At 47.2% G+C, this 13,001-nt stretch overlaps 1 protein-coding gene across 1 annotated transcript in view; it reads right to left on the reverse strand.

Moving 5' to 3' along the window:
- ASAH2 (N-acylsphingosine amidohydrolase 2) overlaps positions 1-13,001 on the reverse strand; it is a 41,114-nt gene that overhangs the window by 17,792 nt on the left and 10,321 nt on the right. Inside the window, exons 7-12 of the mRNA XM_032959122.2 lie at positions 10,816-10,936; positions 9,504-9,629; positions 8,191-8,277; positions 4,455-4,559; positions 3,870-3,951; positions 12-127 (exon numbers count right to left, since the gene is read on the reverse strand). Of these exons, the coding sequence (XP_032815013.2) occupies positions 12-127; positions 3,870-3,951; positions 4,455-4,559; positions 8,191-8,277; positions 9,504-9,629; positions 10,816-10,936 (637 nt within the window). The remainder of the gene's footprint in view (positions 1-11; positions 128-3,869; positions 3,952-4,454; positions 4,560-8,190; positions 8,278-9,503; positions 9,630-10,815; positions 10,937-13,001) is intronic.

The following is a 13,001-nucleotide window of genomic DNA, read 5'->3' on the forward strand; positions in this document are numbered from 1 at the left end:
TCGCGACTCACATCTCCAGTGTCGAACAGGATGGGTTTGGGAGCCTGGCATTCCGTGGTCTCATTGGATGGAGGGCCGGTGAGAAAGTCCCGAATGGCGTCCCAGAATGCGTTTCCCTCCGTGGTGCCTGCAGAGGGCAAGGGTCAGTGCGCGCGACGAGGCGAATTCCACGTATCTATCTCCCTGCCGAGCCGTTTTCACGAAACCAAGGGGTTAACAAGAAAGGAATCGGTGGATCAATTAGCATTGAGCAAACTAACTCCCTACCTTACAATCGTCAACAATTAATTGTTATTATGAGGCAATCATTGACCTAAATAATTGGTCACACCTACTTGATCTCCCTGGGCTGTGGTCAGTGACCTGGTTTGCTCTTGGTAGATTCTGGTGGAGCACCTGGCAATATCTTACAACACTGGAGCACATTGCAACATCTAAGCACTCGATGATTTGTTCCGGTTATAAGAGCAGCACTACTCTTGTGAGTATGGATTACCAACTGGATCGTAATAAAGACGACAATATTTGTTTATTTATGCCGGAAGCCACTCCGATTAGTATTTTCAGGAGGATCCTAAATTGTATGTGTTTTATATTAAGATGTGTTCACACAATGAATGAGTAAAGTAGAACACCCAGAGAAAGCCCAGAGTCTGAGGGGGTAACATTCTATTCCTTTCAGATGGAACAGATGATACAGTAAACCCTCTATCCGTGAGCGGTACGTTCTGGAAAACGCCCGCAAATGTAGAAACCTTGTTCCAATGGGAAAAACATGGGGTTACGTTCCTGGTACACGTGCACATGGGGGAAAGTGGTAAACATGATGATGATTTGACGACGATTTAGGTAGTGGTGATGAATTCAGGAGGATGACTCTTCGGGAGATGCAGGTGTTTGATAACAACGCCGCACAGTTCGTTATCAGTTTAGCTCTGGGGGAGGGCTCGCCGCAACACACTTTTCCTGATTGCATTTCGCATTATTTTGAATGGACCTCACAATCGACTCGTTTCTACCAAAATGTATAAACGAGTCGACTGTAAGTACGTATAAAGTAAAAGTGCAAACTGGCGAGTTCTGAGCGGGATGACTGCGAGACTTGAGGACTAAGCGGGCAGCCGAGGAGGCGTGCCCAATCTTGGCGGCAGACCGTTTCAAATGTAGTAACAACATTCTGCACGCACCTCCCCGGTGTGAGTGGTCTGTAGGCACTACGTACAACTCGTGAATACTGGAGTCTGGCGGGTAGCGAATTGGGAATTTAGTAACTCGCGAATCCGCCTCCTCCTGGCGAGCCAGGCTACGGCTCCCTGATGCCCATGGGAAGGGAGTTTCACAGCATTTGTGCGGTGATCCACCAACCCTTGCTGGCTCCATAGAGCTGCATTACTGGCCACGTGCACAGCTGCCACCGCCAGGCTCTGCAGGTAAGGTTAACCGAAGAACTTTCAACATTTTAACACCAGCACAAGCCGTAAACACGAAGCTCGCGCATTGCTCATTCAAAAGGCACGTGCACATAACCCTTTTTCTTACTGCACAACTGAGCCAGCTAGGGCTGTGCCGAGCCAGCCCTGGCAACTCAGGGGGCACCAGGGTGTATTTCCGCTGCACAGGCCGAGCCGCCCTGTGGAAGTCCCACGTGACGAACAAGTGATGATGTCTTGCATGTCCAAATTCACCGACCGACACAACACACGATGAAAGCAATTAACCCCACCGCTGGCCCTGCTTGGACCTGAGACAGATTTGCACGTCTCACGAGGCCAGCGTATCACGATATTTGTTCTGTATCAGAGTTTGTAAGCCAGGCGAAAACCAAACCACTATGGCGTGGCTCGAATGTGCCAATGGAAAAAGGGTAAGAGAGGTGCAGCTCACGTGTATGAGATACACAGAGCCAGAAAGGTGCCTGGAGACAGCGGTGGAGGTAATGCAACGTAGATGTAAAGAGGTAAAAATGCCACCGCATCTCGTGATGCTGTGTGAGAGTGGGGCCAACCCTGTTGGACACGATGATCATCGTTGGTCAGGGAGGAGCGGAGTGGTGGGACTATTTTTGTAAACACAGTCGTTGAGCACAGGCACAAAGGCCCAAAATGTCAAGTGGCCAGGAACAAACAGTATTCTCAAAGTTATTTTTGTTTAAAAGTAAACACAGTTCTGGAAATGAGTTCCGGCCAGAACTCCACTTTCCTGCAATTATTGGAAAGAGTCATCGAAGCCATTGGTCAAATACTCTCATAGAAGGACACTCTGGAAACAGCCTCCAGAGTTGAGGCTTCCACCGGTACGATATTATACTCATAATAAAGGTTTTTGGGTTAGATCGCGTTTATTTATAAATGTGTCGTAACCCTCCACCACCCGACACGGCCAATCAGCAAAAAAAAAGTGTCACGTTGACAAAAGACAAATAATTCACTTCTTCAGCCCACCGGTGTGTCGAAGAGTTAATCCACATTTACAGTTTGAGTACGACGTTTCGCTGGTAAATACTTCCAGCATCATCGGGCAATTCACCAGAATGGTAAAGCCCTCGCTTGCTCCCGGTTTTATATAGAGCAGCAGGGTGACGTCATCACTTAACTCATCAGGTGCAGTGATTAGAGGCGGAGGGGGGGTAATGTAATTATATAATCGATTAGTAATCAGTCATTGGTTATGATTAGTAATGAGTTGTAGATTAGTAATTCTTTAAATCAAAATGTAATGTGTATTATTTAATAATAATATTATTAATATTATTAATAATAATATTATTAATTATTATTATTATTAATAATATTATTAATAATAATATTATTAAATAATACACATTACATTTTGATTTAAAGAATTACTAATCTACAACTCATTACTAATCATAACCAATGACTGATTACTAATCGATTATATAATTACATTACCCCCCCCTCCGCCTCTAATCACTGCACCTGATGAGTTAAGTGATGACGTCACCCTGCTGCTCTATATAAAACCGGGAGCAAGCGAGGGCTTTACCATTCTGGCGAATTGCCCGATGATGCTGGAAGTATTTACCAGCGAAACGTCGTACTCAAACTGTAAATGTGGATTAACTCTTCGACACACCGGTGGGCTGAAGTAGTGAATTATTTGTCTTTTGTCAACGTGACACTTTTTTTTTGCTGATTGGCCGTGTCCGGTGGTGGAGGGTTACGACACATTTATAAATAAACGCGATCTAACCCAAAAACCTTTATTATGAATAATATTGGTCGCGAAAGCCTACGTGTTAAACTGACGATATTATACGTTTGAAGATTTGATAAATGGATGTATGTACATTGAACTTCTTTCACACTGTACGTAGCCAACCGTGCTAATCGGAGGTGCAGGGGAAGGACAACAAACTAAACACTAAAAGCAGTTTTGAAGAAATGTATTTTCAATCCCGATTTAAATATGCTTTAAGGAACCCATTCTCCATGTTGTGATTAGACCGCTGTGTTACTGCTTCCCCATTGCCGTAAACCGACATTTTCCACTCTAATCCATCTGATGCCATGTTCTCCACTTTCCTCTAATTTCCTGATGTCGTTGCATCCCTTCCCAGTCATCACACATTCCCCGTCTCTTATACATTTAATGTTAGTTAATGTAATTCTCCCTATATTTATCGAATTAGTATGACATTATTGCTAAACGTAGTCTTGGATCTGTTTAATTTGAACCGGTGTTCAATGATTTTATGATGTATTCTAAATGACGTGATGCGAACCAGGTCGCCAAAGAAAAAGAGGTCACGTTCGTGACGTGTGTCTCACTGGGCCTGTGTTTCATCTGGCTAAATAATGGAGTCTGCCGTTGCTGCTACCGCTGCTCCTACAGCAGGGGGTGTTTACCCTGCGTAAAGTTCAGTGACCCCGGGCCGTCGGTGGTGCCGGCTGCAAAGCTGTATCCCAGGGCCGGTTTGCACGTCTTCGCCTGGAGAACGAACAACGACAACAAGAAGAAGAACAACAACACAACTGCATCTCTCGTGACGAGCAAGTACCACTCGTAGCGCTGCCTTGCAGTGCAATGCCCGGTGGAGACTGGTACGATACGTCCAATCAGATCAACAGGACACGTGGTATTCGCAGCATTATTATAGCACAGTGCTGTCACGAACTCACACTGTGTTTCATGCAGGGGTGTAGTCTGTCATCACACGTGACATGGGTTTACCCAGTCAGGTACTTTGCGGGTAACTTTTCAAATTTGAACCATCACGCTAGCACGCGATAGCCTACTCTTCTGCTAATGACATCAGGGGATTTGTTTACGTCTGTCCGTGAAGCAGATGGTGCATCTTTTACGGTTAACACACGTGCAGTATTCACCAGGGTGGCCTGCCAGAACGGAATCGTGAACTTCTGCAACAAGCGGCGAGGGCACTACCGCGGGGCCGCGTCACCACTCCGCGAATTTTTTGACGGATGTCTTACTGTGTGAGTGGAGTTGAACCGAACAACAACATCGGTCATGTTCACCCACTGCTGGGCAGAATTCACCGGACCGGTCAGCGTCCTCCCCTCTCCCGAGAACAGCTCCTGCAAGTCGGGAAAAGGGCACCTCAATTTGTCATACCCCGGCGCAAAGAAGCCATTCATCCCGGGCACAGAAAGCACTGTCACGGAACAAGTTATATCATAGTTATATCACAAGTTATATCATATATCATAGTGTTGGGCAGAGGGAATCAACCGTCGTCCCATTTTAGTCAGGTTCCAAAGTTGACAATGGTGAAACTCTAAATGAGTGGTGGCCCTGATTCGTGTTGAGGTTTTGCTCATCATTCCTATCTTCGATTCGTGAAATAATGGTCACTTGTGTAGGAAATATGCTCAAATCTGTACTTACCAATTCATTGGTGTAATTTCACCGTTGGAGGCAAGGCTCAAAGTGGGTGGTGGTTATGGCAGGGGTCAGGGCAGTGCCAGGACAGTTTGTCACGGCAGAGCCGCCAGGTAATATGAGGACCATTCCAGCACTGGTGGAAAGTTTCCCCAACGGCCGAGAGTCAATTCATGTTTGTGTCTGAGGCCTCTGGAGGGAGCTCGGAGTGGGTGTGTGGTGACCCACTCCATAAGGTACATGCAGCAACATTGAGCAGCATATTACAAACACACTGTGGAGGACTCTCCAATTTCCTCAGCAAGTTTAGAGCGTCTCTGGGTTTCCGGGAATGCTGACTTGGAATTATTTCTCTCCGACAGAGATGAAGGTGAGAATGAAGATTTGACCAAAGATAGTAATTATTTTTATGGTAATGCGAATTATATTGCCGACGACGATGATGGTGATGATGGCCCCAATAGCTGCATGAATCTGGCCTGTGTAGTACGCAGATGTTGCAGGTTAGTTGGCGGCCTGCGTCTAACAATAGAAAGCATCGATTACTTTAATATGGACGACCACGGTGGCTCCAATCCTGACCCTGACTCCTATATATTTGGAGTTTGAATGTCCTCCCTGGTTGATGATGAATTTCTCTCTGGATCCTCTAGTTTTTCTTTACACATTTAGAAACATCCGTTTAGATTATTTGGCTGCTCCAAGAAATTCCCACATGTGACGATGATATAAGCCATTTCGATGAGCTATTATGTGTGGCCAGGTCAATTCTGAAAAATAGCTAATAGTTCGCTGGGGTTTACCTGTTAAATAAAATAAATTAGTTTTAAAAGACTTCAGTTGTTGTATCGTGAGAGTATGTGTGAACATACATACAGTGAGGGTAAAAAGTATTTGATCCCCTGCTGATTTTGTACGTTTGCCCACTGACAAAGAAATGATCAGTCTATAATTGTAATGGTAGGTTTATTTGAACAGTGAGAGACAGAATAACAACAAGAAAATCCAGAAAAACGCATGTCAAAAATTTTATAAATTTATTTGCATTTTAATGAGGGAAATAAGTATTTGACCCCCTCTCAATCAGAATGATTTCTGGCTCCCAGGTGTATTTTATACAGGTAACGAGCTGAGATTACGAGACCACTCTTAAAGGGAGTGCTCCTAATCTCAGCTTGTTACCTGTATAAAAGACACCTGTCCACAGAAGCAATCAATCAATCAGATTCCAAACTCTCCACCATGGCCAAGACCAAAGAGCTCTCCAAGGATGTCAGGGACAAGATTGTAGACCTACACAAGGCTGGAATGGGCTACAAGACCATTGCCAAGCAGCTTGGTCAGAAGGTGACAACAGTTGGTGCGATTATTCGCAAATGGAAGAAACAAAAAAAGAACTGTCAATCTCCCTCGCCTGGGGCACCATGCAAGATCTCACCTCGTGGAGTTGCAATGATCATGAGAACGGTGAGGAATCAGCCCAGAACTACACGGGAGGATCTTGTCAATGATCTCAAGGCAGCTGGGACCATAGTCACCAAGAAAACAATTGGTAACACACTACGCCGTGAAGGACTGAAATCCTGCAGCGCCCGCAAGGTCCCCCTGCTCAACAAAGTACATATACATGCCCGTCTGAAGTTTGCCAATGAACATCTGAATTATTCAGAGGACAACTGGGTGAAAGTGTTGTGGTCAGATGAGACCAAAATGGAGTTCTTTGGCATCAACTCAACTCGCCGTGTTTGGAGGAGGAGGAATGCTGCCTATGACCCCAAGAACACCATCCCCACCGTCAATCATGGAGGTGGAAACATTATGCTTTTGGGGTGTTTTTCTGCTAAGGGGACAGGACAACTTCACCGCATCAAAGGGACGATGGACGGGGCCATGTACCGTCAAATCTTGGGTGAGAAGCTCCTTACCTCAGCCAGGGCATTGAAAATGGGTCGTGGATGGGTATTCCAGCATGACAATGACCCAAAACACACGGCCAAGGCAACAAAGGAGTGGCTCAAGAAGAAGAAGCACATTAAGGTCCTGGAGTAGCCTAGCCAGTCTCCAGACCTTAATCCCATAGAAAATCTGTGTGGGGAGCTGAAGGTTCGAGTTGCCAAACGTCAGCCTCGAAACCTTAATGACTTGGAGAAGATCTGCAAAGAAGAGTGGGACAAAATCCCTCCTGAGATGTGTGCAAACCTGGTGGCCAACTACAAGAAACGACTGACCTCTGTGATTGCCAACAAGGGTTTTGCCACCAAGTACTAAGTCATGTTTTGCAGAGGGGTCAAATACTTATTTCCCTCATTAAAATGCAAATCAATTTATACCATTTTTTGACATGCGTTTTTCTGGATTTTGTTGTTGTTATTCTGTCTCTCACTGTTCAAATAACCCTACCATTAAAATTATAGGCTGATCATTTCTTTGTCAGTGGGCAAACGTACAAAATCAGCAGGGGATCAAATACTTTTTTCCCTCACTGTAGAGGAATATCAGTCCATGCACATGTTAATTTATAGGCAGGTGTGCCACTCTTGGCGCTTGCTTCATGGCCGGGTTGCCGAATTCCCTTGCCTGAGTGCGAGGGAATGGGCTGGCATTCCTGGTTGGGTTGTAGTTCAAGTGCAGGCTAACCCCTTGCAGTCATGACTCAAGGAGGTGTTTCATTAAAAATTATGATGATCATCATTAAAGTAGGAGTGCTATGATGGCAATATGACAATGCTATGATTATTATTACTACGTTTGTTTACCCAGGAAAGCCGAAATGAGTTCCAAGACTCTTTTTCAGGAGGGTCCTGCCAAGTTTTCACAACAGCGGTTGCTGCTGTGAGTAATCTCAATTGAGTAATTTTAAAGTAATCTTTGAGCATTGGGATGTTTTACATTTTGCAGTGTTTTGCTTTGCAGGGAACTGGAGAACCCAGAGGAAACCCACACAGAACAGGGCGGAAAACAAAAAACTTCCCACAGAAAGATGCCTCAAGTGGGGAATCTAACCCACACAGAACAGGGCGGATAACAAAAAACTTTCCACAGAAGATGCCCAAGTGGGGAATCTAACCCACACAGAACAGGGCGGAGAACATAAAAACTTCCCACAGAAGATGCTCAAGTGGGGACTCTAACCCACACAGAACAGGGCGGAGAACATAAAAACTTCCCACAGAAGATGCCCAAGTGGGGACTCTAACCTAGGCCCTTCTTGCAGTGAGGCACGAGTATCGCCGCTGTGTCACCACCTCCCTGCTGCCACCGTCATGATAACAGTGTTAAGATGGCACTATGGCAATGTTCATGTTGATAATGATGAAACCGACTTACCTTGGCCTTTGAGTAAATGTTTTCCCCAATGCGTTTTGTACTTTCGAATATGTCGTCTCCAGGTCCCATGCTGATGCACGTCTTTGACTGTGACAAACAAAGACGCTCGCCGCTTCAACAAATCACCCTCCGGGTACGATGCACACCTTGTTCACCACGAGAGGGCGATGGTACCCAGAATGCCCCAGTCTGCTCCGTAACCCCGAGGGACCACCACCTGGTCACATAGTTTGGAAACTGCTCTTCTGGCTTCAATAACCATTCCTGACGTTATTATTATTTAGCCTCACTGAGTCTCAAGATTATTTATTTCAGAGGGTCCTGCAAAGCTTTCACAGGAGGAGGTGGTGATTGCTGTGCCTAATCCCCATTGAGTAACTTGCGGGTAACTTTTCAAATTAGAAAAATGTGGAGCATTGTGCTCTCTATTGCGAATGACGTCACGGAAATGTTTACATCCACTGTGACGGAAATATTTTTTGTTGTTAATACACATCTCAGCGTTAATTAGGGCGGCCACAGGAATTGAACCGTGAACCTCTACAACAAGCGGTGAACGCACTGTCACTGGGCCTTGGCACCACCCAGAGGCCGTGGCATCCACCACACGCATCTCTATTCAAAGCCCAGAAGACTCTCTCCTTCGTGGCTTTGTTGAATTCAAGCTTCGTGACCCACATGGTCACGCAGACACCTGCCTCTACAACTGTCTCTCGATACGAGAGTTGACTTCTGTTAATCCACGATGGTCTAATCTACATCTGCAGTCTCACTGTCTACTGCCACCTGTGGTAGACGCAAAGGCCGACCCCTAACTACGTTATTGACAAAACATCATACTGGGGAAGCTAAACATTAAAACTGCAGTGTCCAGTTTCAATCTGTGAAACAGCCGGAATAGCACAAGATACCCAGTCCACGCACAATCGGCCTCGTGTATTAAAAGACTGTGGGACGTTGCCACAGTGATGTGATGGACTGAACACCGGACTTGAACAACAGAGGTCACCGGTTCGATTGCATCTCCTTGTGCGGCATTTAAAACAATGGCTGAAGTTTCTTAAATCCTCCCCGCCTCTGTTCACCCGGCAGTATAAATGGGAACAGCACAATAATTTGATTGGCAGGTCTTGTGTAGTGGGGTAAAGTGTGGGTACTCCCACCTCTTCTAAGACTGGCGTGGAGCAGTAGGCCAAATACCCTCTACAGCAGCTCCCTTTAGTGGAGGCCCTTCCACCAGCAGTGGCGCGCGTTAAGCATCACAGCTGTTTACTGCGATGTGGAGCAATTCTGTGGCAAGGCAAGACACGTACCCCTCCAACAGCGCAGTAGCTGTTTAGGTTGGCACAGGAAACCCCAGTCTGGCTGCAGTGTGGGCCCTTGGTGTTGGGTGAGGAATCTCCCAAATTCGATGAAGAAAACAGCGCCACAAACGGTCCCTGCAGGGCAACAGGCAGACGCCGCGGACGACAGGTTAGTGCAGTCGCTTCCACCAGTCGCATGGAGGGTCACCGAGCGGTTCGAGACTCTACTTATCAATGCGAACAGGCTAAACACTTGGATGTGGTGAGGCTACCAAACGTCCCCTTTTGGCCAGCACAATGTACTGGTTTCAGAAATCACAAAATAACTCTCAACACATTCGTCAATAACGCCGCGGCTTTAAAATAAAAAAACACGCAATCGGCGCTGCGTTCGAGCTATCGCCCTTCCACCAAGCTGCTTGGCAATGGTCTTGTAGCCCATTCCAGCCTTGTGTAGGTCTACAATCTTGTCCCTGACATCCTTGGAGAGCTCTTTGGTCTTGGCCATGGTGGAGAGTTTGTAATCTGATTGATTGCTTGTGGACAGGTGTCTTTTATACAGGTAACAAGCTGAGATTAGGAGCACTCCCTTTAAGAGTGTGCTCCTAATCTCAGCTCGTTACCTATATAAAAGACACCTGGGAGCCAGAAATCTTTCTGATTGAGAGGGGGTCAAATACTTATTTCCCTCATTAAAATGCAAATCAATTTATAACATTTTTGACATGCGTTTATCTGGATTTTGTTGTTGTTATTCTGTCTCTCACTGTTCAAATAAACCTACTATTAAAAATATAGACTGATCATTTCTTTGTCAGTGGGCAAACGTACAAAATCAGCAGGGGATCAAATACTTTTTTCCCTCACTGTAGCACATAGAGAGGGCAGAGAGATCGAGTGGCTACGAAGAATCTGAAACATGTTTTCCTGATGACCAGTTTTCAAATTGGCGTATGAATAATGATCGATTAAGTAGCTACTGAGCAAGAGGAAAACCCTTCAAAAATAATCAACATTTCCTCGATATCTCCCGGCCGGGCTCCGCTGCCTCCATCTCCTCTGTGGCGGCAGGGGTTGTGGTATGGGCAGTGGGAGTGCTGTGAGTCTGCAGACGAGTGGTAAGAAGGAAAAGCTCAACACGACCATTAACATAACAGTGGCCTTACAGGGGGATACGTATATATAATCGGCGTATCAATGGCTGGTATTTTGTCTTCTATTAAAGAAAAGACTTGCTTGTGCGTGCGGTTGAATGCACACCGGTGTAGTATCCGTGGACACACATGTCCACAAGTGAATTGTTATACATGCTGGCACTCACCTCCCCAGGCAGGAAACCAGGGTTCATCTCCTGCTCGAACAGGTAGGCGGCATAGCCCATGTTGTCGCTACTGATGAGTTTATTCGTGAGGTTCATGCTGACAGCGTGGACCGCAAACCAGCTGTAGGACACACATAGGACACAGCACACACACCTATTAAGGCTAGCACGGCACACAAGGGGTTGGTGGCCAATACCACTCCAGGCCACCTTTGTCTCCCCAATGCTGATGTTTGAGTCGACTGCTCTATCACTCACGCCGTACAATAGAGGAGTGTCTGGGTTACCTCCGTACTGAGGCAGCTTTGCGTCTGAGTGCGACTGTTTGGGTTTATAAACTGAAACTAGAAGCCTCTTTTGTTTCACCAGGTAAGGCCCACTGAGCTATATTGTTATTTTTCAAAAGTGACCTGGCCACAATTAATAGCTCAATGAAGTGTGGCTTATCACGTGGAAATGTATAGCAGCCAAAGACTCTGAACGCGTGATGTTGATTCTAAATAGTTTAGGTAGATACTCTTTGGTTCTATTGGGTAAAGTCACGTAGGTGAAAATAAAATAACAAAAAATCACGACGTTTCGGCCACAACACAAGCGGCCTTCATCAGGTGAAGGGACGAGATTGTCTGGAGGACAACGCTGACAGTCTCGTCCCTTCACCTGATGAAGGCCGCTTGTGTTGTGGCCGAAACGTCGTGATTTTTTGTTATTTTATTTTCACCTACGTGACTTTACCCAATAGAACCAAAGAGTATGGATCCTAGCAGTCACGAAAGCTTTAAATCTAGAAAAGTTTAGGTAGAGTCGACCTTGGGACTGAATAGCCGAGGTAACGTTGGAGTGATATGATAGTTGTTGAGGTTATAACGATAGTGTTTAATATTATATACAGTACAGACATGAAGGCACTATTCTTAGTGCCACACCGTCGCTTTACCAGCAACAGTGTTGAGTATGCCTCGTATCCGCAGGAGTTTTAAATAAACGTACACCGTACAAGTTGGTGTCCTTGTGGAGAATATCGGCAGCAAAATAAGTAAGCAGGCGCTACCTCCTTCTTCCCATGTTGTCCCGTGGCAAACATTGCACGTGTTGATTTGACACCTCCCATTGGCTCTGCACGGCCTTGTGGGAGCTGCGATGTCTCTCACTCGCCCATGCTTTGGTGACGGAAATCGCCGATCGTGAGAGAACAGCGTGGGGTGACCTGAAACACCCCTCCAGCAGACAAGTGTCACCTCGAACACCGTCTCGCTTGCTCCAAATTATACTCCAGCTCTGCCCATTGGCATCGTGTCTTGGCGTCGGCAGATTTCTCCGTTTGGGACTCTTGCAGCGAGCAGCGCATTACCTTTGAAGAGGAGGCTCGAGACGGTTTAAGCAGGATCTTTATTCTCAAGGCAACTCACACCGTTCTTCCCACTCATCATCGAAAACCAACCCCGAACCCTCCAAATCGTCTCTCTTATGTAGCCCGTCTGCCATCCTTTTTTTAACACGCATTCCCTTCTCGGGCTTACCGCTCTACTGCTAATCCTGCTGGGGGCCAATCCGACCGGAGTGCCCTCCCCTCAATCATCGCAATGGGTGGCGTACACGGCAGCGCCCCCGTGACCCTTAACCCGCGCTCCCGTGACCCTTTACCTGCGCCCCCGTGGCCCTTAACCCGCGCTCCCGTGCCCCTTTACCTGCGCCCCCGTCGTGACCCTTAACCCGCGCCCCCGTGACCCTTTACCTGCGCCCCCGTGACCCTTAACCCGCGCTCCCGTGCCCCTTTACCTGCGCCCCCATCGTGACCCTTAACCCGCGCTCCCATGACCCTTAACCCGCGCCCCCGTGACCCTTAACTCGCCCTCCCGTGCCCCTTTACCTGCGCCCCCGTCGTGACCCTTAACCCGCGCTCCCATGACCCTTAACCCGCGCCCCCGTGACCCTTAACTTGCGCTCCCGTGCCCCTTTACCTGCGCCCCCGTCGTGACCCTTAACCAGCGCCCCCGTGACCCTTAACCCGCGCTCCTGTGCCCCTTTACCTGCGCCCCCGTCGTGACCCTTAACCCGCGCCCCCGTGACCCTTTACCTGCGCCCCCGTGACCCTTAACCCGCGCTCCCGTGCTCCTTTACCTGCGCCCCCATCGTGACCCTTAACCCGCGCTCCCATGACCCTTAACCCGCGCCCCCGTGACCCT

The sequence above is a fragment of the Petromyzon marinus genome, chromosome 22 (genome assembly GCF_048934315.1).
Source record: "Petromyzon marinus isolate PM22_M1 ecotype Great Lakes invasive population chromosome 22, UKy_Petmar_22M1.pri1.0, whole genome shotgun sequence".
Taxonomy (NCBI): Eukaryota; Metazoa; Chordata; class Hyperoartia; order Petromyzontiformes; family Petromyzontidae; genus Petromyzon; species Petromyzon marinus.